General features: G+C 33.6%; 1 protein-coding gene across 2 annotated transcripts in view; it reads right to left on the reverse strand.

Moving 5' to 3' along the window:
* ELP4 (elongator acetyltransferase complex subunit 4) overlaps positions 1-26,427 on the reverse strand; it is a 257,476-nt gene that overhangs the window by 108,351 nt on the left and 122,698 nt on the right. The window contains exons 9-10 of one of the 2 annotated variants that reach the window (XM_027562743.1): positions 24,515-24,621; positions 4,016-4,222 (exon numbers count right to left, since the gene is read on the reverse strand). In XM_027562743.1, the coding sequence (XP_027418544.1) occupies positions 4,031-4,222; positions 24,515-24,621 (299 nt within the window). In that variant the 3' untranslated portion in view covers positions 4,016-4,030. Of the gene's footprint in view, positions 1-4,015; positions 4,223-24,514; positions 24,622-26,427 lie in introns of those variants that run through there. The other variant, XM_027562744.1, reaches the window with a different exon arrangement.

The following is a 26,427-nucleotide window of genomic DNA, read 5'->3' on the forward strand; positions in this document are numbered from 1 at the left end:
ATGACTGAGAACATCACATTTAAAGGTTTTCTTATTAAAATGCCAAAAGCATGCAAGCAATTTAACACACCAACTCAGAGGCAATTTTCCCCCATATTTAGTAAGTGAACCACATGTTTTTAATATCCTGGTATGAATCCTTTATTAAATAAAGTTCCCTACAATGTTTAAAATGTTCTAAAAGGTTATTAAATAATGTTCTATTAAATCATCTATTAAATAGAAATTTCAAGAAATTCTAACCAGATCTTTTGTATTATTTATTAATATTAAAAAAAAACAATACCAGTGACTTTACTTTCTCCAACGAAATAAACAGACTGATGAACTGCTAATGGGATCATCCATTCTGGATATCTCTAAATACCAGACTTTGGTTTGCTTTCATGGTTATATCTACATTTCTTATATCAAAGGCAATGTTAAATAATACGTTGTAGTATAATAGCATCTCTACGAAACCCTTCTCCAGTCCTATTAGAGCAACAACGAGCTAATTAGCATCTCACTGGCTGCATAATCAAAAGAAGCAAGAGGTAAATACTAGCATATTATACTGCACAGTAGAAATCCCAAACATACTTGGCTTGTCTAAACATTTTCTGGTATTTTCTTTTAAATAATTTATATAGAAAGTTTTGATAATTAAAGTAGTAGTTTGTTACGGATGACTGATACTGCAGATTAGAGCTTATGCATCAAACACATGGCAAGTGAGATCTCATGAAAAATTACTGTCCTATGATAGTTTTGTTAATTTGGGGGTTTTACTCATCCACACTTAACAGAACGTCGTCAGTTCATATGAAAGCCATTTGGGAGCATGTTATTAGAACTGTACACTAAATGAATTGTGCATATGATCGCTGTTTTATTGAATTATTATTTTTAACTCACATAGGCTCAATAACTTTAATTCACATATGTGAATTAACTTTTATTCACATATGTCACATCTGAGGTGTTATATGTAGATTTTTCACAGTAACAGAAAAAACACCACTTATACCAAATGCTTTATGACAAAAATCCCCTTTCAACAAAAGACTTCAAAGTCCCTAATGATGGCACACATTTTTGAAACTGATACAACTTCAATATAACAGAACAACTTAGAAACAGCTACAATTAGAAACTGCTACAACAGAGAAGTCCTTTATTGAAGCATGCAATGAGTACAGGGTACACTCATGGTGGCTCCATCCCATTAATTACTTAAAACTGGGCCCAGTTGAGTGGCTGGTGAAGGCCATGAGTGACCTACAGAGTACCTAGTTTTCTGACCCCTCAGACACAGAGTACACCATGTATAGTCATCAGCCTCACTCTGCTGCCCCTGAGGACCCACCTGCTTTGTTGTCCCAGAAAAACAAAGATGAATACTGCACAGCAAAGAGCCAGTCCCTGCTTAAAAATAAAGTCTCAGGAGTGAGAGACTGGTAATAGTGTAGTGGACCTAGAGCTTGAAAGCCTATTCTTCGCTGCCAGCAGCTGAACCGTAAGTCATGCGACTACCTCAGCGGTTCATGGAATTCTGTATGTAGCACAGTCAGGAAAGAGAAGCGCTTTTCACAGTCACTTCACAAGTAAGTCTAGTTGTTGCTTTCTGTCTTGAGATGCTGCAGCCATTATTCACTGGGGAGCCCAATGTGCCATGAGAAAGGCTGTTGTGAAGATCTGTGTTTTGGAGAATCTGTATTTAGTTATCTGCATTTAAATATGCATATGTGTTTGTGGGGGTTATTAGATGCTAGGCTAGGCTAGGCTAGACTAGGTTTTCTTTTAGTCCAACTGAAAAAAACAGGAAAGTGGGAAAATATAAGACAAAATATCTTATTTATGTCTTAATAAGTGATTATACTGCATTGTCTCTGAAATCATGTATGATGCATCATTTTTACTTTTAATGACTGATAATGTGTGATGGTTCATCCAACTGTTTAAGTAATATAAAATGAATAATTACATACTTCCTACTATAAATCTTAAATACTTTTTAATGGCACTAGGCCAGTTAAAATTATAACTGCTCTCAACCTTGTAGGTTACATGAGCCATAAAATTCATCTTTTAAGTTCTGTTTTAGTGTAAAGACACATTAACAATTTTTTTTAACAAAAATCTTCTAAGTGGACAGTTGTGATTCAATGTGTAAATGTGTAAATAAAGAAACTATTCAGCTAACTTTATGGTTTTCTTTTGAAAATTAGGCTGATGTGTAAGGAAACCAAGGCCCTTTACTTTCTGTGTGAAATCTTTAATTATAAGCATTATACATTTGAAAGGCATCCTAAATTAGGTATTATCTTAGCCCTACCTTTATTTACTTTTACATAATTATCCTGATGAGAGATATAATTACAGCACTATACAAAATTACTAACCCATTAAAAAAAAATGTTTCCTAAGTGATAAACACATTAGATATGGATTAAGGCAATAAATCTCCAACTAAAATAGCTAGGAGTTAATTAAAAAGTGAGAACTACAATTCCTATTTCTTGGATAGGAAAAAAGTAAGTTCACAAAAAAGAGTGATTTGGGGGAAATATTTTATGAATAAAATTTCAAGGTATAATCACAACTTTATGACATAAAAATAGACATTTTAATGTCCAATTTAGAGGGAAAAAAACCTCAAGAAACATGGCTCTTGACACCAGTAGAAAAAGCAAAAGGCTTTCTTTGCTTGAATTTTTCATTTTGTATGATTCTGAAGCGTCATGGAGACAGAATCACAATGTGACATTTTTGTTGTTATCTTTGATATCTGTAGCATAAAATTATTACTCTTGGAGAAAGAAGGAATCTTCTATTTGGAAAACAAGGAGCCTTAGTATATAATAAATTGGAAGGAAAAAATCATCTTCCTAAATAGTACACTGGCTCCAAATCCTCTAAAGGAGTGGTTGAAGAAGATGGCCAGGAAACAACATTTCCAAACTGAATTTTAAACAATGCTTCAAATTATCATAAAATAATTAATCATGTTTCACTCAAGTGATAATAGATATAAATGTCAATTGACTGGGAACAATGAAAATGTAAGCCCATGGGATATTACTATCCAACGTTATCAAGATGTTATCAACTTGGCACCTCCCCTCTATTTCAAGGGTGCATTTTAAATGCTCAGTTGGTTTGGCTTTAATTAGTCATCCTGATAGGTAGCCATACTGAATCTCTACAACATGTCTGTAAAGGTAAGAGGAAAAGCTAGAATATAGACGAGCTAAGTACACACACACACATTAAAATTAAAATCATTTGATAGGGTATTAGGGAATCAAACAACATGGTTTCTCATTAAAATGGTGAGTTTAAGTAAGCCAAAGATTTAGAAAGAAGTCAATATACTGGTAGGGAATGGAATGGAGAAGGAGGTAGCAAAACCTTTATCAAGAAGGAAAGACTGAGTTAGGTGTTATTAATTTTTTTTTTAAAACTTCAGGTTGATAGGGAGTATTCTAACCATAACAACATGAAACAGTTTGGTAATTAGGGAAAATTAAAGCAGTTTGGTACAGTTACTATGGCAGGGTAAGGGTTACCCTGCATTTGGGCATTGAGAATTGATTACTAGTGCTCTTTTCCACGGAGAAGGCAATGGCACCCCACTCCAATACTCTTGCCTGGAAAATCCCATGGACGGAGGAGCCTGGTAGGCTGGAGTCCATGGGGTCGCTAGGAGTCGGACACGACTGAGCGACTTCACTTTCACTTTCATGCACTGGAGAAGGAAATGGCAACCCACTCCAGTATTCTTGCCTGGAAAATCGGACAGAGGAGTCTGGTAGGCTGCAGTCCATGGGGTCTCGAAGAGTTGGACATGACTGAGCGACTTCACTTTCACTTTTCACTTTCATGCATTGGAGAAGGAAATAGCAACCCACTCCAGTGTTCTTGCCTGGAGAATCCCAGGGACGGGGGAGCCTGGTGGGCTGCCGTCTATGGGGTCGCACAGAGTTGGCCACGACTGAAGCGACTTAGCAGCAGCAGCAGCAGCAGCTCTTTTCCAAGAGCAGTCAACTCAGACTTGTCCAGAGATGTAATTAAAGATGTACTCAGGGATTTCCCTGGTGGTCCAGCGGTAACGAATCTGCCTGCTGATGCAGGGGATGAGAGTTTGATCCCTGGTCTGGGAAGATTCCACATGCCCTGCAGTGGGGTAACGAAGCATGGTGCCACAACTGCTGCGCCCATGTGCCCTAGAGCTAGTGCTCTGCAACAGAAGAAGCCACAGTAAGAAGCCCAAACACTGCCATTAGAGAGTAGCTCCCGCTCATTGCAACTTGAGAAAGCCTGCACACAGCAACGAAGACCCAGCTCAGACCAAAAAAAAACCCAACACAGTTGTAGTCAGGGTATAACACTAAACCTATAGTCAACAATAATGTACTGTATGCTTAAAATTTTATTAAGAGGATAGATCTCATGTTAAATATTGTTATGACAGTTTTTAAAAAAAGCAATGTAGTCAGATATTTAACAGTTCCACACATTATTAGCTTTCCATTCAACAAATATTTACTAAACATCTGTTATGTCTTAGATCCTGAGTTTGGTGCTGTGGATGCATTAGTGAATAAGAACATGACACAGCTTTTGTCACCAACTTATGGCAACTCATCCAGTATTCTTGCCTGAAAAATCCCATGGACGGAGGAGCCTGACAGTCCACGGGGTCGCAAAGAGTTGTACACAACTGAACAACTTTTTCTTTTTCTTTCTCACAGTATGATAGAGAGACATCAAGGAAGCAGGAAATTAAAATAATATTATAAGTGCTATTTTAGTAGAGATAATTATAGAAGATATTCAGGGACTACAGAGCGAGGCTACCTAAACTTGGTCTTGGAGAATTAGGAAAGACATTTTAGAAGAAGTGACATCCATTTCAAGGACTGAACGGTAAATCTTAAGACTAATCTGGCAAGAATACTTGGAGGAAAGTGGAGAATATTTTTGGCATCAACAAAAAACCTGGAAGAGACAGAGTGGGCGAATGTAGGGACTCCAATTGAGAGTCTGGCTGCAACTTGGAGCTAAGACAGGAGATGAGGCTAGAGAGATGGCCAGACACCAAATTTTAAGGACATGTATTCTGATAAAAAGCACCAAACTAGACTAAAAGTATTTTCATAAACATTTACTGAATAATTAAGAAAAATTTATGGATGATCTTGCCTTCCAGGTAATTAGTCCTCAAAACTTCAATTGACCCAGTAAATACATTATATTAAAATAACTGTTTCATCCATTCAGGGTATCTTAAACATTCCCACAAACATATACCAATCCCACACTCAAAGAAAATTTTATCCCAATTTCTAAAGCGAATGTGATGAATATTATTTCAGTGGGAAATAATTATTCCTTCTTGATACAAACATGTGACTTGAGTGTTGCCAATCATTTTACTAAAAATAGTCTTAAAAGCACAGTGATTTTGTCTTACGTGATGGCATTAAGGCATTTTCCAAGATAATTTTATATAATTTTATATTTACTAAAAGGCATGACCACTTTACTGTCTTTTCTTATCACATTTTTCATGCTTAGGCATAAAAGTATATTTTAAAAAGTGCTTAAAAAAAAAGATTAAAGCCCTAAACAAAAAGCATAATTATTTAAATACTACATATTTAAATATCTTAATATACTTGCTGTTTGAATTTAAAATAAACAAGTTCTACTTTTCAAATGAAGCAATTACTTTAACAAATCATAACTATGAATTATCATTTAAAAAATTTTTGAGTATTTACTGTGAAGCAATGTAATATCCACTCTTTTGATTAGAAAATAGATGCTTATGGGAAAAACGGAGGCAATTTTATTTTAAAAAATATGCAGATGCATTGTATAATAACATTTAATGATCATATAATTAGAAGGGAGGAGTTATGATAAGATATACGGATCACAGATTTTACTGCCTAAGTTAAAATTTAGCTCAAAATTAGGCCCGCCTAACATCAGAGTCACTGTATAAGTTAGGCTTTTTCAATTTAATCACTTTTGGAATAAAGAACACATATAAATAGTTTACTAATTAATTAATACGTTGATAGTGCTTCCTTTTCTTCAGATATACGGCTTTGAAGTATATTATACAATCACTGGTAGAAATTACAGAGTTTAAAAATTATGGAAATTATAAACAGTTTACTAAAGTTTTTTTCAGGATACTTATTTTAAGTGATGTTACTGAAGTCTTACATAGCTCACTGGTAACCATTAGTTGAAATAAAAACATTGTAGAAGATAAAGAAGTTAAAGCAGATGAAGCTCATTTGTTAAAAATAATTTATATTGCATACAAAAATATGAGTGTTTCACTTACTATATTGACCAAACAATTATCTCTGTGATACTAGCAAATTAATTTATATAAATTTCCAAAATAAAGTGGATGATTATTTGACATTAGGTGTTTTAGAAAAACTTTGTGCAGAATGCTTAGTGATTATCCTGGTGTTTCATAAAATATTTCATAAAATACTGCTTTATACTAAAACAACTTTTCCAAAGGAATAATAAACTTTAATTAAAAATAAAGGACAGTTAGGAGTGATTTTATCGAATGCTTGTTCTGATGAACTAACAGAACTACATGGGCAAAACTTTTCAGGCCATCTGAACATCTTTAGGGAGAATCACAGAATCACATTTCACCAATCCAGGATAGATTAAAATAAACTTCATTTATAAACAGACTTCTAGATGTAGTCTTTGAAACTCCATTTAATATTCAAATGGCTTTGTTTAAATATCCCCAGTTTTTTGCTTTTTGTTTCCAATTTAGATATTGTTTACTTACTATCTCCATGGTAAGTGGTAACAATTTGGCTGTTAACGGTAAGTAACCTTACTGTTAAACCCTCCATATGCATTTTGAAAATTACATCAGATTTCTCTATTTCCAGGGTATTAACAGTGAATCTTTATATCTCCTTGTTCATCATCTCAAAATGCTGAAGTTTCTGATTACAAAAGAAAGATATTTTTACAAAAAAGATATAAGGCAGTAAATAAGTTTATTTTACCAGGTAGCCGTTTTCTCTAGACTCTACATAGTAATCGTAAAAAATGATAATTAAGGCTACATAAGGACTCTTTATCAAAAATTATATAGCATTTTCTGTGAGGGTTCAATTTATCATTCTTTCAATCTATTTTTAATCCTTAAAATAATCTGAAAATATTTTTATGTTAAAATGAGAGAATCAACATCTTTTAGAAGTATTTTGTAATATAAAAATTGAGATGTTTCAAGAACTGATAAATGTAGGAATGAGTGAAAATACTAAGAGCAAATCTTTGATATTTGACAACTATGGTATATGTAAGAGAGCGTTATAGAAAGCATTAGTATTTTTAAAAATGACTTTGCCATTTTAACACATGGGAAAACTAACCTATAGATAGTACTTTTAACGGTTGAACGTGTTTAAAAGAAATTCTAATGAAAATTAGAAAAATTAGGGCGAGACAGGGAGACAGAGAAAGAGAGACACACTCACAGAAGAGAGAGAGATAGAAAGAAATCTCTCTTCAGCTGCAGGCATAGTGTAAGTCTTGTTGCACAAATAAAAGGACCCTCCGTAACATATGGAGTAGTTATATGTCCTCCCAGGGATGGTCTGTAGTTACATTCACCTCAGGTTCATCAAGAAGAGGTGAACTGTCAAATATAATTTCAGTCACAGGATGGTTTGGTTGAGACAGATTAGTGGTATGCAATCATGATAGATAGTTTATCCTAGGTCCAAACTGCCGCTTGGGAAATCTTGAACTCCAATGAACAGAGACTCAGTCATTATTAGTGTCAAAAAGGTACACAGAGACAAAATTTGGTTGGCAGCATGAAAGATGAATCAAGGCAAAGAAGTGACCAGTTGCATGTTCAGAATCAAAATTGAGAGGCCTACCACAGTTTGGAAATACTTTAAATACCAGAATAGTCATATATTATTTGCTTATTGATCAATATTTAAAACACACTTCTCTAAAGTAAAATACATGTAGAAAGACAATACAAATTATGTTTATGTTATTTCAAAATCTTTGTTCTTAAGGTGACACAGAAGAGTCCTCTGTCATAAGTCAGCAAAATATTTTTTTAAATTTATATATTTTTCAATATTTTTCCTTCAGTTGGACAGTCCAAGGAAAAAAAAAAAAACTTCAAAAGAAAAAAAAGTAATTTTGTGGAAATTTTTACTATTTAAAGGTTGTACAGTTTGATGACTTTCTTAGGAGGAAATTGGAATAAACTTAAAATGTGGAAGAACTTAACTAAAGAAACTCCTAAATATTTTCTAAACACTGGAAAATATATATCTATACATTGCACAATACATTATTCTATTAGCAAACACAAATTTGGTATCTTTAAATCAGACCTCCCCCATCAACCAAATATCCACAAAAAGAATGTCCTCAAGTGTCACTGCCTGAAGTGATATGCTCTGACAAATCTAACAGCTCTTTCTGTGTCATTCCTAATGCACTTGTCACTCAGTATTATCCATCCTCATTAATGACAATGGGAAAGTTTATCTTGGGAACACGTTTTAAATCATCTACTCTTTACAATGGGACCATGAAATCTCTTACAAAACATGAGGCGGGAACTACTCTGACAACAAAACCTCTTCCTGGCAGCTTTATTCTTAATTCCTGTTCAAGGAGTAATCTGTTTATTATAAAATCATACAGAACAATATATTAAACAGAATTTGAAACAAGAATAGCTAGTGTGATTTTCAAGCTTACAAGTATTTTTACAACATTTTTATTAGGCTGAAAACAGTTGAGTCCTTTTTGTGTGGTTTCATGCAATCTTCTTTTCTATTCTACATTATAAACACCTATGAAAAAGAGTTTTATCTAATTTTAAAACAATTTTTACACATCAGGGACACAAATCTTTCACGTCTTTAATGACTTAAAAATAATCTTTCACCTCCCAAATTACTTTTAATAATATATTTACATTTTAAGCATCGATATGATCTTATTCCCTTGCCTGAGAAATTCACAGCTTTAAAAAAAAACACAAAATAATAAGCAAAACTTCTTGATCATATTTGTGTTTACCTACTGTTTTGATTTGACTATCAATTATATACACTAGGTAGCCTGGCTAATGAACAGTTGATTTTGGAAGGGTGTCCTTCACTGATGAAATTAATACTTGTTAGAAATATATATGTATTCTCTTATTATTCAGTTATCAAAAGCTTAATGCTATGTTTTTATTAACAATGTATAGTAAACTAATCTTAGATTATAATAATAAAGTTGAAAGATCACATTTAATGTTGATTTTATAATTTTTAATCACCTGAGCCCATTTGTGAATCCAAAATGCTGCAAGTAAAACATCAAATTTTAATGAATTGTATGAATCTGTAATTTAGCTTTTGTGCTTCAGAATTCAGGACCACTACTTTAACATTTCTAATCAATGCTTATTTTTTCAAAAAAAGTTTCCTCTAAAGGATGGTGTAAAAATTATATGAGTTTCATGCTTAAGATTCTAAGTTAAACATACAATAAATACCACTAAGTGGTTAATCTGGTGTTTCAAAAAAGAAAATAGAAATCTAAGGAAAACTAAGAAGATATACACATGAATTATAACTATTCCTTATATATTAGGTGTTCATTATGAATAGAATGATTGTACATACAAAATAGCAAGCTTCAGAAGGTGGAATTAGTTTTAATGGGTGGGACATTGCTTCAGCATTTGAAAGAAGTTTCTAGCAACTGTCTGCTGGCAGAGACTGAAATGGGTTACCCTAAGAAAGAGGGTTCCACATGATTATAGAGTGGCTAGGTGGGAAAACAGGTGCATGCAACAAGAAGCTGACTTTGAAGCACATGAAACTTCTTTCTGATTTTAACTTTTTAAGAAATCCAGGTATTTTCTCAGAGACACCTGCATTAACTCTGAAAGTGCAAACTACACATTAAATGATTGTATGAATTCTTTATTACTCAAACAGACCTTAATTTTGGGACTACAAATCATATCCCCTAATTGACAATTCTCTCCATAAATATTCTTGAGAGTTTGCAGCCTTCGCAAGTAGGGGGTCTTCTTTACAGCAAACTTTCTCTATAAATGACCAGATAGTAAATATTTTTAGACTGCAAGGAGATCCAACCAGTCAATCCTAAAGGAAATCAGTCCTGAATATTCATTGAAAGGACTGATGCCTAAGTTGAAACTTCAGTATTTTGGCCACCTGATGTGAAGAACCAACTCACTGGAAAAGACTCTGATGCTGGGAAAGATTGAAGGCGGGAGGAGAAGGGGAAGACAGAGGATGAGATGGTTGGATGGCATCACTGACTCAATGGATATGAGTTTGAGTAAGCTCTGGGAGTTGTTGATGAACAGGGAAGCCTGGTAAGCTGCAGTCCATGGGGTCGCAAAGAGTCAGACACGACCGAGTGACTGAACTGAACTGAAATATTTTTGGCTTTGTATGCCATAAGATATTAACTTAACAGTATACTGTGAAAGTTGCCACAGCCAATACATAAACAAAAAGGTCTGGCTGTGTTCCAATAATGTTTATTTTAAAAAATTATGGGGTTGGACTTGGCCCACAGACCAGTTTGCTACCCTCATGCTTTAAAGCATCCAGGGCACAGTTGATTTTAAACTTTTAAATTTACTTTCAGGCTTTTAAGTGAAAGTCTTTTACTTCCCTAACTTTACATGGAGCAAAGCGTAAGAACCCTTCTAATAAAATGATGGGAGGGTTACAATGATTGAATGCTAAAGCTAGGAAATGGCGCATATTTATGGCACTATGAAACATCACATTTCCAAAATATCTTTACATGTACCCTTTCTGTTTCTTGACTGAATTACACATTAAGTCAATAGGACACGTGAACGAAGTGTATTCAGTTATAAATTATGCACTGTAAAGCTCTTCTGAAGATAATTGTCCTTAAATTTCTATCTGGACCACAATGGTTTCCCAGGAGAAAACTCTTAAGCCAAACTGAAGAACTAGACTGGTCCTTGTCAGCTTCATGTGCACAAAGAGGTCAATGGGATGATTCTCCAGCAATGATAGTTACAGATTTTCTTATTATGGAAGTGACATTAGTTGCCTTTACTGCCAATGTGTATTTAAATATGAGTTGGTATTCAGCTGTATTCAGCTTCCATTGTACATAGTTATTTCATTCCTAACTCATGTCTTAAAAATCTTTACAATATTTTTGTGTGATAAGCCAGGAAAACATTATTAGGCAATAAAATAAGCTCTACTGGCCAGAGAAAACCAGACATACAAACAGTTACTTAAAGGGTCAAAGGGGGTTAAAGGGTATAGGGACTTGAAACCAGGAAATTAGCATTGATTCCTCTCAGCTCTGGAGGGCTTTTACAAATCTAGTCTGAATCCAGTAGACCTCTTAAAGAAGCGGGCTGGAAAACTCTTACTGATATTTAAGGAATGTTTATTATCATACATTTTTTGAGATAAAGCATTCAAAATAATTTTCAAAGGGCAATAAAATGACAATGAAATCATGACTCAAATAGAAGACCACATTTTATTAACTAAAAATTGTATCTTATCATTTCCTGTCTAGTATTTTTGAGGAATGCAGTTCTACTTTATTTCAGCAATAATGATCCACTATATTCTTAGCTAACTTTTTTTGGTAGCTAATATTTTTGGAAGGCTATTTTACTTAGCCTTAGGCTCAATATTAAGCATTTATGGAAACATTAGCATGATCAGACTATTATGTGTAGTCTGAAATTCTGAGATTTTTACGGATCCACCTTCAATTGTTTTGAGCACTGTCAAGAGGACATTCATTTGTTCAGTCATTTATTCAATATTTTTTGAGGACCTACACAATCATGCACTGAACTATGAAAAGGGGATACTGTGATAAGTAAAGCAGACATGAGTTTAAAGCATTTATGCCCCTAAATGAATTAATTTGCCCAAAGCTTCCATACTTTACAAACAATGGTTAAGCAGGTGTTGCCACTGTGCTGAAGAAGTACAACAAAAACAAATCAAAGAGTGCAGAGTAGAAACTCAACAGCCAGGTAAGAAGCAGAGGATTACCTGGGTTAAGGCTATTCCTGGCTGCTTACTTCATGACTGGCCTCACTGAAAGCCTTAGTATTTTTATAGACCAATCAGTCTTATAGATTATTAAAGGTTACTGTTATCATTTGATTATTTTAAAAATACTTATTTATTTGGCCGCATCAGGTCTTGGTTATGGCGCATGGGCTCTCTAGTTGTAGGCTTAGTTGCCCTGTGGTATATGTGGGATCTTTGTTCCCCAACCAGGCATCGAACCCATGGCCCCTGTTTTGGAAGGCGAATTCTTAACCCCTGGACACCAGGGAAGTTCTTATCATTTGATTCTTGATTCAAACCCGTTGTTAAATTATTTTTGTTTGACACAGAAGATTTATTTTGGCACTGACTATAAATTTAAATATTTTTCATTTTTGATAGTACATAGCAACTAGAAAGAAAATTAGGAGTGGGTAGTTATGTGTCTGAATGATTGGGGAAGCCCCAAGTTGCTGTGTGTCTGAGTGGCCAAATTCAGAGGGAAGAACCTAGAAAGCACTGGTTAAATTTATTTCATTAGTGTGTGTGTGTATGTATATATATATATTCATATATATATGAATATACATAAATATATAAAATATTTTAAATATATATAAATATTTAATATATATGAATATATATTTATATATATTTACTAATTTGACATTGTTTTGAGGATAAAAAACTATGTGAGCTCATAAATATACATATAAAACATGTAAAATAAAGTATATTAAAATTATTGTAAAATAATTTTTTACATGAAGTATTTTCATCATTACTTTTATTTTTATTCTAAAGTCTTAATTTACTGAAAGAGCAGGTGACTAAATTCAATTAACACAGATCCTTATGAATATGTTTTCTGCCCAACTGTTTTTTTCCCTAAGAGAAAGGCTATGAAAGATAACTAAAATAAATCACTATCCAGTTTGATTCCTTTTTCATACCTATCTCTGACAAGTTTTGAACTTCAATACAGAAAAAAGGGATTGAGTACAACTTAGCCATTTTGAGACATGTTAGGTTTATGGTAAAGGCCATTTGAACACAACCACTGTGCTGTTTTTCTATACTTCAATAAAATCCATATATTTAATTAAAAAGTGTGTGTGTGCATGTTTGTGGATGTGTGTGTGTGTGTGTGTGTGTGTGTGTATTGTGTATGCATGCAATTTCCCTTAAAAACTACAGTTATATACTCAAACAATTTTCTATGATTATTTATGTCAAGAATATAGCAGTAGTGCATTTGGTTTTGTTCAACATTTTAGCAGTTGTTTATAAAAACATTAATAAATTAGTATTGTGTTAGTTTGCTTCCTTGCCCACTGAATACGAGATAAGTTGACACATTTATTTACAGGCTCACCAAGGGCAATCCATTTCATGCTATAGCGTTGACCCTTCACAAAGATCTTGTAAATGAGTAGCCTATTATAATACGTACAAGTGACCTTTAATTGCACCAAGAGGCTTTGTGTTAAAAGCTTTTTCAGTGCTAAACCATAGCTACAGTATAAGTTGGTGAAATATTTCTTAGGTTATCAAGCAGGAATATCAACAAAAAATCTCCTCTCTCAAAATAAGTAAATAAAAATTTTGAGGCATTTAACTAAGTCTACGCTATAAGGATACATTTTAAATAATTTGATGATAAAGATAAGCTATTTTTCTAATTATATAAGAATTAAACATTTTAGAACATTCATAAATAATTCTTATAAATTCTTAAAATCTAATCAAATACAACTATTTTTGATAATAGCTTTTGGAGACAAAAATAGTTAAACTTGATAACAGCTTTATTTTTTATATGAGAAAATTTTAATTATAGTTAAAAATACCCCCTCTCTTTTTATCAAATGACTATGCAATTGGAACTTCTACTACATTGAAATGTGTAGTGAGGAATTATATACCTAACAAAACACATCCAAATACATTCCAACTGTTTATTCATATTAAGTAGTGATACTTAAAATAAATTTTCAATAAAGTATAGGGTCAGATATTTTGACTGATTTACTCTAGAAATTTTTGAATGACTGCTATATATTTTTGACATTCTTATAAAAAGTTGAAACTAAATACTCAATTTCATTAAACCATTCATACTGGGTATCTTATTTCTGGACGGCTCATGCCAAAATGATTTAGTTTGATTCTCTACAACAATGGTGGGCTGACTTGACAGCACCTGACAAAACAGCTCAGTGACCTTCACTGTATCGCATACAAAGACCCTGAGCTGGCTACTCTACACGTCCCCAGTGGGAGCGAGTTACGACAGTAGGAACTCGGACAAAACTTTAATTTCTGCTCAAGTAAGAGAACTGCTTTACTAGTTGTGTGGCCAAAGGCATTTCTGTTACACCTCAGTTTCTCTTAATTATTTACTATTGTCCCCCAAATCTTACCTTTTAAAAGTTAATAATTTATATTTAATCTCATATTTCCTTAATGAGCAAAACAATTTATTATTAAACTGTAGAAAACTTTTTTGTAGTAATATTAATTTATAAAAGAGGAAAATATTTTGTGACCATAAGATTTTCTGTTTAGTTCTGCCTAAAGGTGGTATTCAAAGAATTTCCAATAAATGAAACATTTGCAACAGAAAAAGAAGTTTTAGTATGAACGCGTCAAAACTTCATTAGAACCAGTTATAATAAGAGGGGAGGCAAAATTAGAATTTTTTTTTAATTTTTGAAAAATTGAATTTGGTTCAAAATTGAACTCTTACTATAAAAGTTGTATGTACCTTAATTATCACAAGATAATTTTTGATGCTCCAAAGATAATACATTAAAATAATTTAGAAAAATATAAACTATAAAAACATAGTGACTGTGCAAATTAATATTTGTTAAAGTACCTGAATGATGTCAATTATACTTTAATTACAAAAAGACTACCTTAATGTAGAACATAAGTGGATAATAATATATTGTAATAAAATTTGGGATACTTTTTGAACCATATCAATATAGTTGACTAGAATATGGGAATCATATTTTCTTTACAGGATGCTTTCCCCACCTCATTTCACTAATATATAGAAATCCTACAGATGTGGATAGTTTTTTAGTGAATGGTTTTATATTGATTGCAAATTAATTTTTATATTAAAAACTCCTACCATACAGAAGAAATAAGTAAAAAATGAGGAAAGAACAATCTTGCTAACCTAATATATAAACACACATACACATAACACAGAAAAATATTATATAAAAAAAAATGCTAAGATAAACCAGTTTGATTTTCATAATGTGTTTTATAAAAATAGAGTAGAAATGCTTGCTAGGAACAAAAGAATTTATAACTTGTATGTTAAAAGATTATATATAAATATGCATGTATATATACATACACATGTATACTTGTGTTTATCCATACATATATATATCAGTTCAGTAGCTCAGTTGGGTCCAACTCTTTGCAACCCCATGGACTGCAGCACACCTGGTTTCCCTGTCCATCAACAACTCCTGGAGCTTGCTCAAACTCATGTCCATGAGTTGGTGATGGACATCCAATCATCTCATCCTCTGTTGCCCTCTTCTTCTCCTGCCTTCATTCTTTCCTAGCATCAGGGTCTTTTCCAGTGAGTCAGTTCTTCACATCAGGTGGCCAAAGGATTGAAATTTTAGCTTTAGCATCAGTCCTTCCAATGAATTTTCAGGACTGATTTCCTTAAGGATTGATTGGTTGGATCTCCTTGCAGTTCAAGAGACTCTCAAGAATCTTTTCCAACACCACAGTTCAAAAGCATCAATTCTTCGGTGCTCAGCTTTCTTTATAGTCCAACTCTCACATCCATACATGACTACTGGAAAAATCATAGCTTTGATTAGATGGACCTTTGTCAGCAAAGTAATGTCTCTGTTTTTTAATATACTGTCTAGGTTGGTCATAGCTTTTCTTCCACGGAGCTTGTCTTTTAATTTCATGGCTGCAATTACCATCTGCAGTGATTCTGGAGCCCAAGAAAATAAAGTCTCTCACTGTTTCCATTGTTTCCCCATCTATTTCCATGAAGTGATAGGACCGGATGCCATAATTTTAGTTTTTCAATGTTGAGTTTTAAGCCAGCTTTTTCACTCTCCTCTTTCACTTTCATCAAGAGTCTCTTCATTTTCATCAAGAGGCTCATATATATTTGGGCTTTGCAGGTGGCACTAGAGGTACAGAACCCCCCCTGCCAATGCAAGAGACATGGGTTGATTCCTGAGTTGGGAAGACCTCCTGGGGGAGGGCATGGCAACCCACTCCATTATTATTGCCTGGAGAATCCCATGAATAAGTGTTACACTGTGAATTAAAATAGGGTAATATAGAGTATAATTGAGTGAATATTTCAGAAGGTCCAGTCAGGGAAGATGTAAGAGGATGACTGGAATATCTAATCTATATTCCATTGATAAGAGAAAGCCATAAAAGGAAAGGAGGAATGAATATTCTGGACATTTGCTGTACAAAGACACTGAAGAAGGACTAATGATGTTTTTGGTATAACAGTATCCTCAAAGTTACCTTAATTTAATCTATCATGAAGTTCATGGATATCATATTTATTAAACTCTATTATGTATATCTTAACATATATAACAAATAGATGGGGAAATAGATGGCAAATAGATGGCAAATAGATGGGGAAACAATGGAAACAGTGAGAGACTGTATTTTTTTGGGCTCCAAAATAACTACATATGGTGACTGCAGCCATGAAATTAAAAGACGCTTACTCCTTGGAAGAAAAGTTATGACCAACTAGACAGCATATTAAAAAGTAGAGACATTACTTGCCAACAAAGGTCTGTCTAGTCAAAGCTATGGTTTTTCCAGTAGTCATATATAGATATGAGAGTTGGACTATAAAGAAAGCTGAGAACCAAAGAACTGATGCTTTTGAACTCGTGTTGGAGAAGACTCTTGAGAGTCCCTTGGACTGCAAGGAGATCAAACCAGTCAATCCTAAAGGAAATCAGTCCTGAATATTCATGGGAAGGACGGATGGTGAAGCTGAAGCTCCAAAACTTAAGCCACCGGAGGCAAAGAACTGACTTATTGGAAAAGACCCTGATGTTGGGAAGGATTGAAGGTGGGAGGAGGTGGGGACAAGGTTGAGAGAATGAGATGGTTGGATGGCATCACCGACTCAATGGACATGAGTTTGAGCAAGCTCTGGGAGTTGTTGATGGACAGGGAAGCCTGACGTGTTTCAGTCCATGGGGTTGTAAAGAGTCAGGCATGACTCAGCGACTGAATTGAACTGACATATATCTTATCCTTCCAAGTATCTTGGAGGATATGTTAATAAAGTATATGTTCTTATGTTCTAGGAATATAAATATGCATTTAGCTGATGAAGTGGGACAGTCATGATTTGTCACCATTTTCTGTCTTCCTTAGACACTATAAATAACAATTGTGGGAGGAAAGGTTTTAGGGAGTAACATGTAAACTGGATGAATTCTGCTGAAGCAATTCTACAAAGGCTTTAAAAAAATTCTTGAAGTATTGCAATATAATTTTCCTGGAGCCATATCATAAAACACATACTGAAATGTTTGTATCTGCAAAAGTTAGGAAGGAGGAGATCTTTTTCTCTTTGTACTTTGAGGGGATGCTGAATCTATATCATCCTGATCTCAAAGTGGGGACTACCGCAGTGCAAGTCCCACAGAATCCTTAGGAGAGACACAGAGACTGAAGACTACTGTGCAAGATTTGAAGTATTTGACGTTTGCTTTATGCAACTATCTCACTGTTCAAATATGTGCTTTCCTTAAATTTCTGAAGTAAAATACCATATGAATTAATATAAAAATAGTGCAATGTGAAATATCAGACCTTAAGTTCAATTTATCAAAGGACCATTTTTATATAAAAATGATTCATAGTCAAGGTGTCATACAATATTTAAAAGTATCTCTCAAAGAAACAGGACTCATTTGATGTAATTAATTTTAAGTTTAGTATCTTAGGTGTTGCTGACCATAAAGAAACTTTAAGATATGGAATAGCCAAACATGAATTTAGTCTTCCTTGCCAAATGAAGCACTGATGTTCTGCCAGCCCAGCTCACAGGAAGTATGTGAAATGAACACAAAAGCAAACAGGCCTTATGCTGCCTAAGGGAAAGTCAGCAAGATGGCAGCTTCAATCATTTGGAATAATACTAAAGCCGCCTTAGGCTTTTCTCAGAATGGAAACATGTCACTATTGCTGCAATATTCCAACAAATCAGAATGCAGAGAAAAGAACACTTATGCAATCAAGTCCTGGAAGGGCACTTTACTCAACATATAAGTAGAAAATAATTATAAAGAAATTTCAGAAAAATTGTCAGTGAACTTAAATGACTCAGGGAAAAATGTTCTTTCTTTCAAAGCATGTAATAGATTTTTAAAAAGCTTACCACTTAGAAACAATTTCCTTTTACATTCTCCTGAAAGAATTATTAATGTAAAGACAAATTTTTACGAAGCAGTAAGTGAAAAGTTTGGGATTCAAGCTGCCAGTAAGAAACACTCATTCCCACTCACCCCCCGCAACCCCACCCCCGCAATATAGTACTATTACTTTGGAAGTTTGATCAAAGGGGATAAGCTTTCACAACATTTATATAGGAAGTTAAAAAATACTTCAAATATTTTGGGAACTTACCTAATCAGTATACTTTTAGCATGTGTCTAGTCATGTAGCCATCTTTGGTCAATCATCAAAAAATCAAAGGCAAATTGACATGACTCAAGCCTAACTTTAATACCGCATGATTGTGTCGTGTAAGCTTGTTTTGTGTGAGAGCTGCTGTGGTTTTAGCAGAGAGATTAACAACCGGACCTAAGCTGGCCTCCAAACCTTGCCCTGCTGATGCCTCAAGCTCTTTGAAGTCTGACCATCATACCTGGCAAAACAACAGTGGGAACTAGGATGGTGTCAGATCTAATCAAATTGTTCGCTGCAGCATAGCTAACTGTGGGCTTCACTAATTGGCCCAATTGCGGATTATACCTTTTGCTACAGATTCAGGACAATAATTTAGTTAAATGATGTTTTTTTTTCCCCCTTATCTCTTCTAATTAAGATTCCAAAGTGGGAAGAAATAGGATTAGACAGAGTCTCAAAACCGTTCCTCTTAAGGTGGTATGCACTTCTGATAGGTTCACTGTGATGTGTGAAATATATAGAGCAGAATAGTAACCCAGCTTCTGGAGATGCTGTGAAACCTGTATGATATTACTGTATGACTACATCACTTGAGAATGAAAGTGCAAATATGGAGATGGTAATAAAGTGAACATTAAACTGTGAACAGTATAAAATATTTCTACTGTTCCAGAATGTTAATTTGGGTTAACTTTTGACAAATGATTTTATCTATATGAATAGATGTCTATGTTCCACTTTGGTTTTCTTTTGCTGACTGCAGTATATTTGGGATTTGAAATACCAGTTAATACTTATGCAGGGCATCATTATCAGAAAGGTTTACCTGGACTACATGGTTCATGGTACTACAACTTAATAATGCTCCCGAGCCACACATATATGTTTGGCTATTTATTTATTTTTAAAGTTGTTTTTTTTTTTTGATGTGGACTATCTTTGAAGACTTTATTGAATTTGTTACAAAACTGCTTGTTTTATGCTTTGGTTTTCTGGCCATGAGGCATGTGGGATCTTAGCTCTCCAACTGAGGACTGAACCTGCAGCCCCTGCATTGGAAGGCGAAGTCGCATTGGAAGGCCAAGTCTTAAACACTAGACCACCAGGGAAGTCCTGCTTCTACTTTTTAAATTTTAGTGACATAACTGTGAATTGACAGATAACTATCCCTAGTCCCTACCTCTAGATATGGTAAGCATGCACTCATCTTTCTACTTCTCATTTAAAAACGAGTAAAGCTGTTAAAAAAAAAAGTAGTGGAGTAAGGAAACCTAGGATCAAAGATAGCATGCAATACTCTAAATTTTCCAAGGTTGTCATAGTGACTGACATTCTTGTAGTTTGCAAAAGCCTATGCTTTTCTAACATGTAAAAAATCTCAAAAAAATTCTACTGAATCCTATCAAGTATACTATTCTATTAATATAAAGCAAATTTATATGGATGGAAAATACTATTCTGGTCTTAATACTTATGAATAAATCTACTAAGTATGTAAAAATAACAGTTAATAAATGCCAGTTAATCAATTATTCTGTTAGAAAAAGTTCTTGGTGACTGGAGAGGTGCTGAGGTCCTGTATTCTGAATTAGGGGCAAAGTATAAGAGACAACTTTGAGTAAAGCTGATTTACTTTGATTTTCTGAACTTTTAGTATTCATTTAGTGTACAAAATACGATATTTATGATACTATTTTTGAACCAATTAAAAGGCTATATAAGTACTGTTTATCCTTATATTGAAAATTTGCAATGAACAGTATCAGTCTTTTGCTTATTTCAGCATACCCCTTAACCACACTTCCTGATGTGAACTTCAAAACACTGAATCTTAGAGCTGGAAAACAATCCCATCACCAAAGCAGAAAACATGTTTGTAATAACCTTTGTGGAGTCTGGATCTAACGTTATAACACATTATTATCATTTATATTAGAAAACTTGATTACTAAAGTGTGTTAAGATATGACCAAACTGAACAATACAAAATTAAAACAGTACAATAATATTAAACTCAGGTAAATGCTAATCTTATGATGTCATCAAATTAAATGCAGTCACATTTCAAATCCTACCAAATCTCTTAGGTACTATAATTACACCGTAATTACTAATACAGATATAAAACTGGTTAATGAGGATCCCAATGTTAGAAAAGCCTTAGAGAAAATTAGAGAAACTGAAAAACTACAAATCTAAGTAGTTATTTCAGCTTGGAAGTGAAGTTATATAACCAGCTTCTACATTTTATAGAACTTAACTGAAAAGGTAGTGTTTATAGGTCACCTGACTAGTGGAACTTACATAATATTTATAGTTGCATTATTTGGGCTATTCTTTAAACTCTACAATTTATCTGCATTACATATATTTCAGCAAAGACTTGATACCTACTAAGTCTATGACTATTCTTAGTTTGGGGATAGATAAATACAAAGATGAAAAGGACATAGTTTCTATATATCTAGTCTATTGTTATACCTTTTAAAGTCTTTTCATATAAAATATTTAATCACAATATAGAAAATATAATAAGCCAGAATACTGCCAGGTATGCAATAAAGGCTTAACAAATGCTAACTATGAGTGAATGGAGCTATGGTAAGGTCAAGAAATAAATAGTATATTATGGTTAATCAAATATGCTCATCATATTTGCTAGAGAATTACTATGTATGATTTACAAAGATTATCAACATTCAGAGAACTGGAAAGCTTTTTCTTTTAACCTGAAGCCATGTTGAATCGACTTTAAACTTTCTCTTTTACTTATTCAGAATGCATCCCAGGATTTCAGGGTCGTTCCTATAGACATGATTCTGCTGTTGTTTTGGTAGGGGGGGCTAATTTATACAACTTTATAATTGACAAATACTAAGTATCAGTAAAAATTTACTGTGATTAGACAAATGCTCCAACCTGAATCTGGACAAATACCAATACATGCTCCGAAAAGGAAGAAATATACTTTCGCCTTCTCCAAATCACTCAAAGAAATTAGAGATTACTGATTAAAGTTGCTCTACCTATTAGAGGCCCTGGGTAGCTGTTATAAAAACATATTCAGTTTTCATACGTAAAAAAGGCAATGATTTAATAAATCAAAGAAAAGGGATGCTAAAAATAGGCATGAGGGTTTTTACTTGTTTCTTCTGTCCCTAATTTCCACTTGTGCCACCTTTTGAGACCATGTTACTCACAGTAAATTCCAACATGTAACAAATCTACCTGCCTGGAATCAGAACTAAGTTATTTTTGCTTTACCTGCTAAAACCAACTTTCCTTCTGAAAGTAAGAAATGGATTCAATGTCTGGCACATTAGAGCCTCAAACTTTACACACTATTGTAGTGTACATCTCCTCATTTTTTAAATATTGAGGCAGATTTAAAAGATATTTATTTGTTGAGCATATTAAAACACTGTCACTTGATAAAGGAATCTTTCCAGCACCTGGCAGATTTCCTACCTGTTTCCGTATGTATTTTATAACATATAATTTAGTGCTATATTTAAAGCACCAAATCTTTTTGTGAAGTATATGATTTTATCCTATATGTATGTACTTTTGTTAGCTTTGATTCTTTAATTGTATTTTTTCTACTTACTAAATTGAATGCTATGGCATAAACAAATAAGTTATTTAGAATATGTTTCACTTTTATTTCTATACTTAAGAAAAAACCATATTCATTAGGTTATAAGCCCAAAAGGTAAAGGATTTGGTCAACTGTACTGAGTATTAACTTTAAAAAGAACCACCACCTACTTGTGTTTCGTTTTCAAATACTGGTTCCAAATCATAGGGTGACCAATTATATTGGTTCCCTTAGTTTAGAATAGTGGGAAGAGAGAGTAATGGAAGAGAAACCTAGATCTTTTATCAGCTCCAGTGGCAACATATAGTCACTATGAGAACCTAAAGTTATTCAAAGGAGCGGTCCCACTTGATATTATATAAGTCCTTTATCACTAATGAAAAAAGACCCAGTTGTGTGTGTGTGTGTGTGAGAGAGAGAGAGAGAGAGAGAGAGAGTAAGCATTCATATTTTTATGAATTCATATTACTGTGCTAACCATTTTCTCAGGGTTCAATATTTTTTTCACTAGGGATTCTTGTTGCTTAGTTTGTATGGTGACAGGCATGATACCTTAGACCTGGTTATCAGAATACTCATCTTGGGAGAAAGGTGCCACATGGAGAAAAAAATCTTACATCTTTCATTAAATACATAAATTCAACCTAAAAGAAAATGAGGAGGCATGCGTTCCTCGTGATGCTAACAACTGTTAACTTTATCTCTCTAAAAGTGTTGGCAGTATTATGGTAAATTACTCTACATTCCATCAGAAAAACTGAAGCAATATTGAACAATTACAGTGTTGGGTTCCATTTCAATGGTTCCTTTCGAGAACTACGGCAAATTAGCTCAAGAATCACTATTTCTACACTCTCCTTCTTTTGGCTTTAAGTGGCTTTTGAAGGGAGTATCCCCAGATGAGAAACTTCCAACACTCCTGCAGAGATGACCTGCTTGAAGAACTGGCTGCCTGATTAACTATTAACTGCTCTCAATAGGATTAGATAATTAAGGACATTGATGACCATTAATTAGGAGGAGGGCACATTAATTTGTCACTGGATAGGGCCCTTACAATGATTTATAGGTTAGTGCTACTTGCAAATGTGAAGGGAAAGAGAAAAAGAGAGAGAACCATTAAGTTACCTTATCAAGTGGCCAGCTAAAGAGGGCAGAGGGTCAAAAAAGGGCCAGAATGGTCACTTAAGGGTGAAGTCCCAAACACCAAAGCAGTGCCAAGCCACATTGACCATCATTTGGTGATGAAGTTAAAAATATGCTAATTTATTGGTGGCAATTCTCTCTTTTTATGGTTTCAAGCAGTTAAGACAAGTGGCCTGCTTAAGAGCTTTTCATTTGAAAAGAGATTAAACAAAATGGTTTGTCAAGGCTGCTTGGCTGTTTTATGTCTTTGTTAAAAAAAAAAAATGCACCGACTATACTGATAACTATCACATCACCCAAAAGCCATCTCTCTCTCTCTCTCTTCTGAGCATTTATTTCGTTAATAAATACATCAATTTAATTGCTTAATAGTGCTGTGTTCATTTGCTCTTTAGCAAGATTAAGTTGAAATAAATCTTTTGTACTACTACTTTCTGTCACTATTGCTGGCATAAAAGTCACAAAAATGTTTAAGTTTCTGTAGAAATTTACTTAAAGACACTAGTGTAAATTATACTTTGTTTTATTCAGCACAGAAAGCAGAATGGTGATTTCACGAATAGTAAAGAAACCTGCTTTTAGAATGTAGATAAGAATCCTCTATTCTTTGGCATACACAATTGTGGGTATCATTCACATTCCACACATAAATAAGCACAGCTCATTAACATTTAATTAAATATGCTTTTGAATGCCTTGGAAATATGCATATCATACTTACCATGTAAGTTTGGAGCTTACTTTTTAACAGACATTTAAAAGAAAATCATTTTTGCTGTACTCTTCTGATATACCATTAGAATAAAAGATAAAAAAGAATGTCTAAAATAAATTATTCTGTTACAGCCAAAGAACAGCAAAAGCATGAAATATCTCCTATGAACTGCATTAAAGTAAAAAAAAAAAAAAGAGAGAGAGAGACTTTTACCTCAAGACTGTGAACTCAAACATAAAAATTCTCTCTTACCTCAATGGTGAATAGCTTCTTTTTTAATTTAAAAGCTAAGTCTTTGACATCTGATATATCATAAATCAAGTTATTAAGCCGAGGAATCTGCCGTATATGAATAAGACCTTGTGGAAAGGAAATGAAAAGAAAAAAAATTCAAACACGCTGCCATTGGATGCATAAATTAAAGAGTCTTACAGCAGAATTCTGTAAATTTACACACAAGCATCCTCCCCCTTTTAAAACTGGAGCTTACTACCAGGAGCAATGAAGCAAATGGTGTGATTATACTCAAGTAATCAGGCAGAATAAGATAAACAGAAATCCTTGTGCGAGGAAAACTAATTGCACTTTGGTACAGAAGTACAGATGTAAAGAGGGATCTTAATACTTGTCAAAACTACAGCTGGCTTGTGTGTGATTTTCTCTTGTATTTACAGTAAGCAAATATGGCTATCACCTTGCGTGCTGCCCACGGCACCACTGAGTGATCTTTATTTTATTAAATGCACCAGTAAGCAGCCAGCAAAACAAGGCTTATGGGTTACTGATAATCAGTGAAGCACTAATGAAAAGTATTTCATTTTATTCACCTTATTAATGACTTGAACAAACCACTGAAGAAAACTACATTTCAGAGCACACTCTAGGATCAAACATTAACCCCCACGCCATCCCAAGACACTCATTTCTGTGGCATGTCAGACCTTTATGGAGCTGTTATAAGCTTTGTAACAGTGCTAGGTAAACCGTGAGCTTTGGCCTCTTGTCAGTAGAAACACTTGCTAATTTTTTCTGACAAGGGCACTGGATGGTTTTGTGCAGCTTAATGCAGTTTCTGACTAAACTCAGGGTCATTTGCCACAGATGAAGACATGGAAGACTCTTCAGTGCATCTCTCTGCCTGACTCACCCCATATTTAAAAATCACCATTCCAAAGACATTGATCCCTCAACATTAAGAAGAAGGCAAAGCCACATTTGAACAAATTAGATAAATCTTATTTATGTAACTGCTTCACTAGTACAATATATAGTTTTTTGTGTGTATGTATTTGGATGCTTAATAATGTATTATTGTTAGTTTAAAAAAGGTCAACCTCCATTAGAAATGGCCTCTTCAAAAATATCACTAAAATATCTGACAATTTTTTAAACTTAAGAAAAATGCAAAAACTGTTATTAAGAAGATAGCTTTTACATACAAATTAAAAATATCCCACATGGAGCTTTTTAATAAAATATATTAGAAATAATCACACCATACATTTGCACATTTCTCATTTTAACCTTGCAAGTGTTTGTTTAGCTAACTATTAAATCAGGAGGCTTTACAGAGTGTATCAGTGATTGTCAGGTCCTTCTTATTAACAGAAACTTTACTCATCATCAGAACCACCCACTCATCTGTGGGAAAAAAAATGATCAGTCCAGAGAGTACAGTACAAAAAATTAAAGCTTTTCAATCCTTGAAATGTTTCAATCAAAATAATATTTTTTGAATATAAAATATCATTTATATTATACTAAACCTATAAACTCCTAGTACTTATAAATGATATTCAGATATAACTTATATAGGTAATGTTTAACTTGAGTTGTTTTAAAAGAAAATGTAAATAATAAAGTATTTTATCCAGTTATAAGATACTTAAGTCCTGGAGCTATAAAGTGCAGCATGGTGACTATACAATACCATATCATATACTTAAAAGTTTCCAAAAGAGTAAATCTTAAAATTCTCATTAATAGAGAAAAACAGGTGTAACTATGTGTGGTAATGGATGTTAACTAAAATTATTGTGGTAATTTCTCAGTATATACAGAATATTATGCTCTATATCTAAAACTAATACAGTATTATACATCAATTACAGCTTAATATAAATTTTAGAAAAAGAAAGGGAAATAGTTTAATCTGAATAGTTCTC

The sequence above is a fragment of the Bos indicus x Bos taurus genome, chromosome 15, assembly GCF_003369695.1.
Source record: "Bos indicus x Bos taurus breed Angus x Brahman F1 hybrid chromosome 15, Bos_hybrid_MaternalHap_v2.0, whole genome shotgun sequence".
NCBI lineage: Eukaryota > Metazoa > Chordata > Mammalia > Artiodactyla > Bovidae > Bos > Bos indicus x Bos taurus.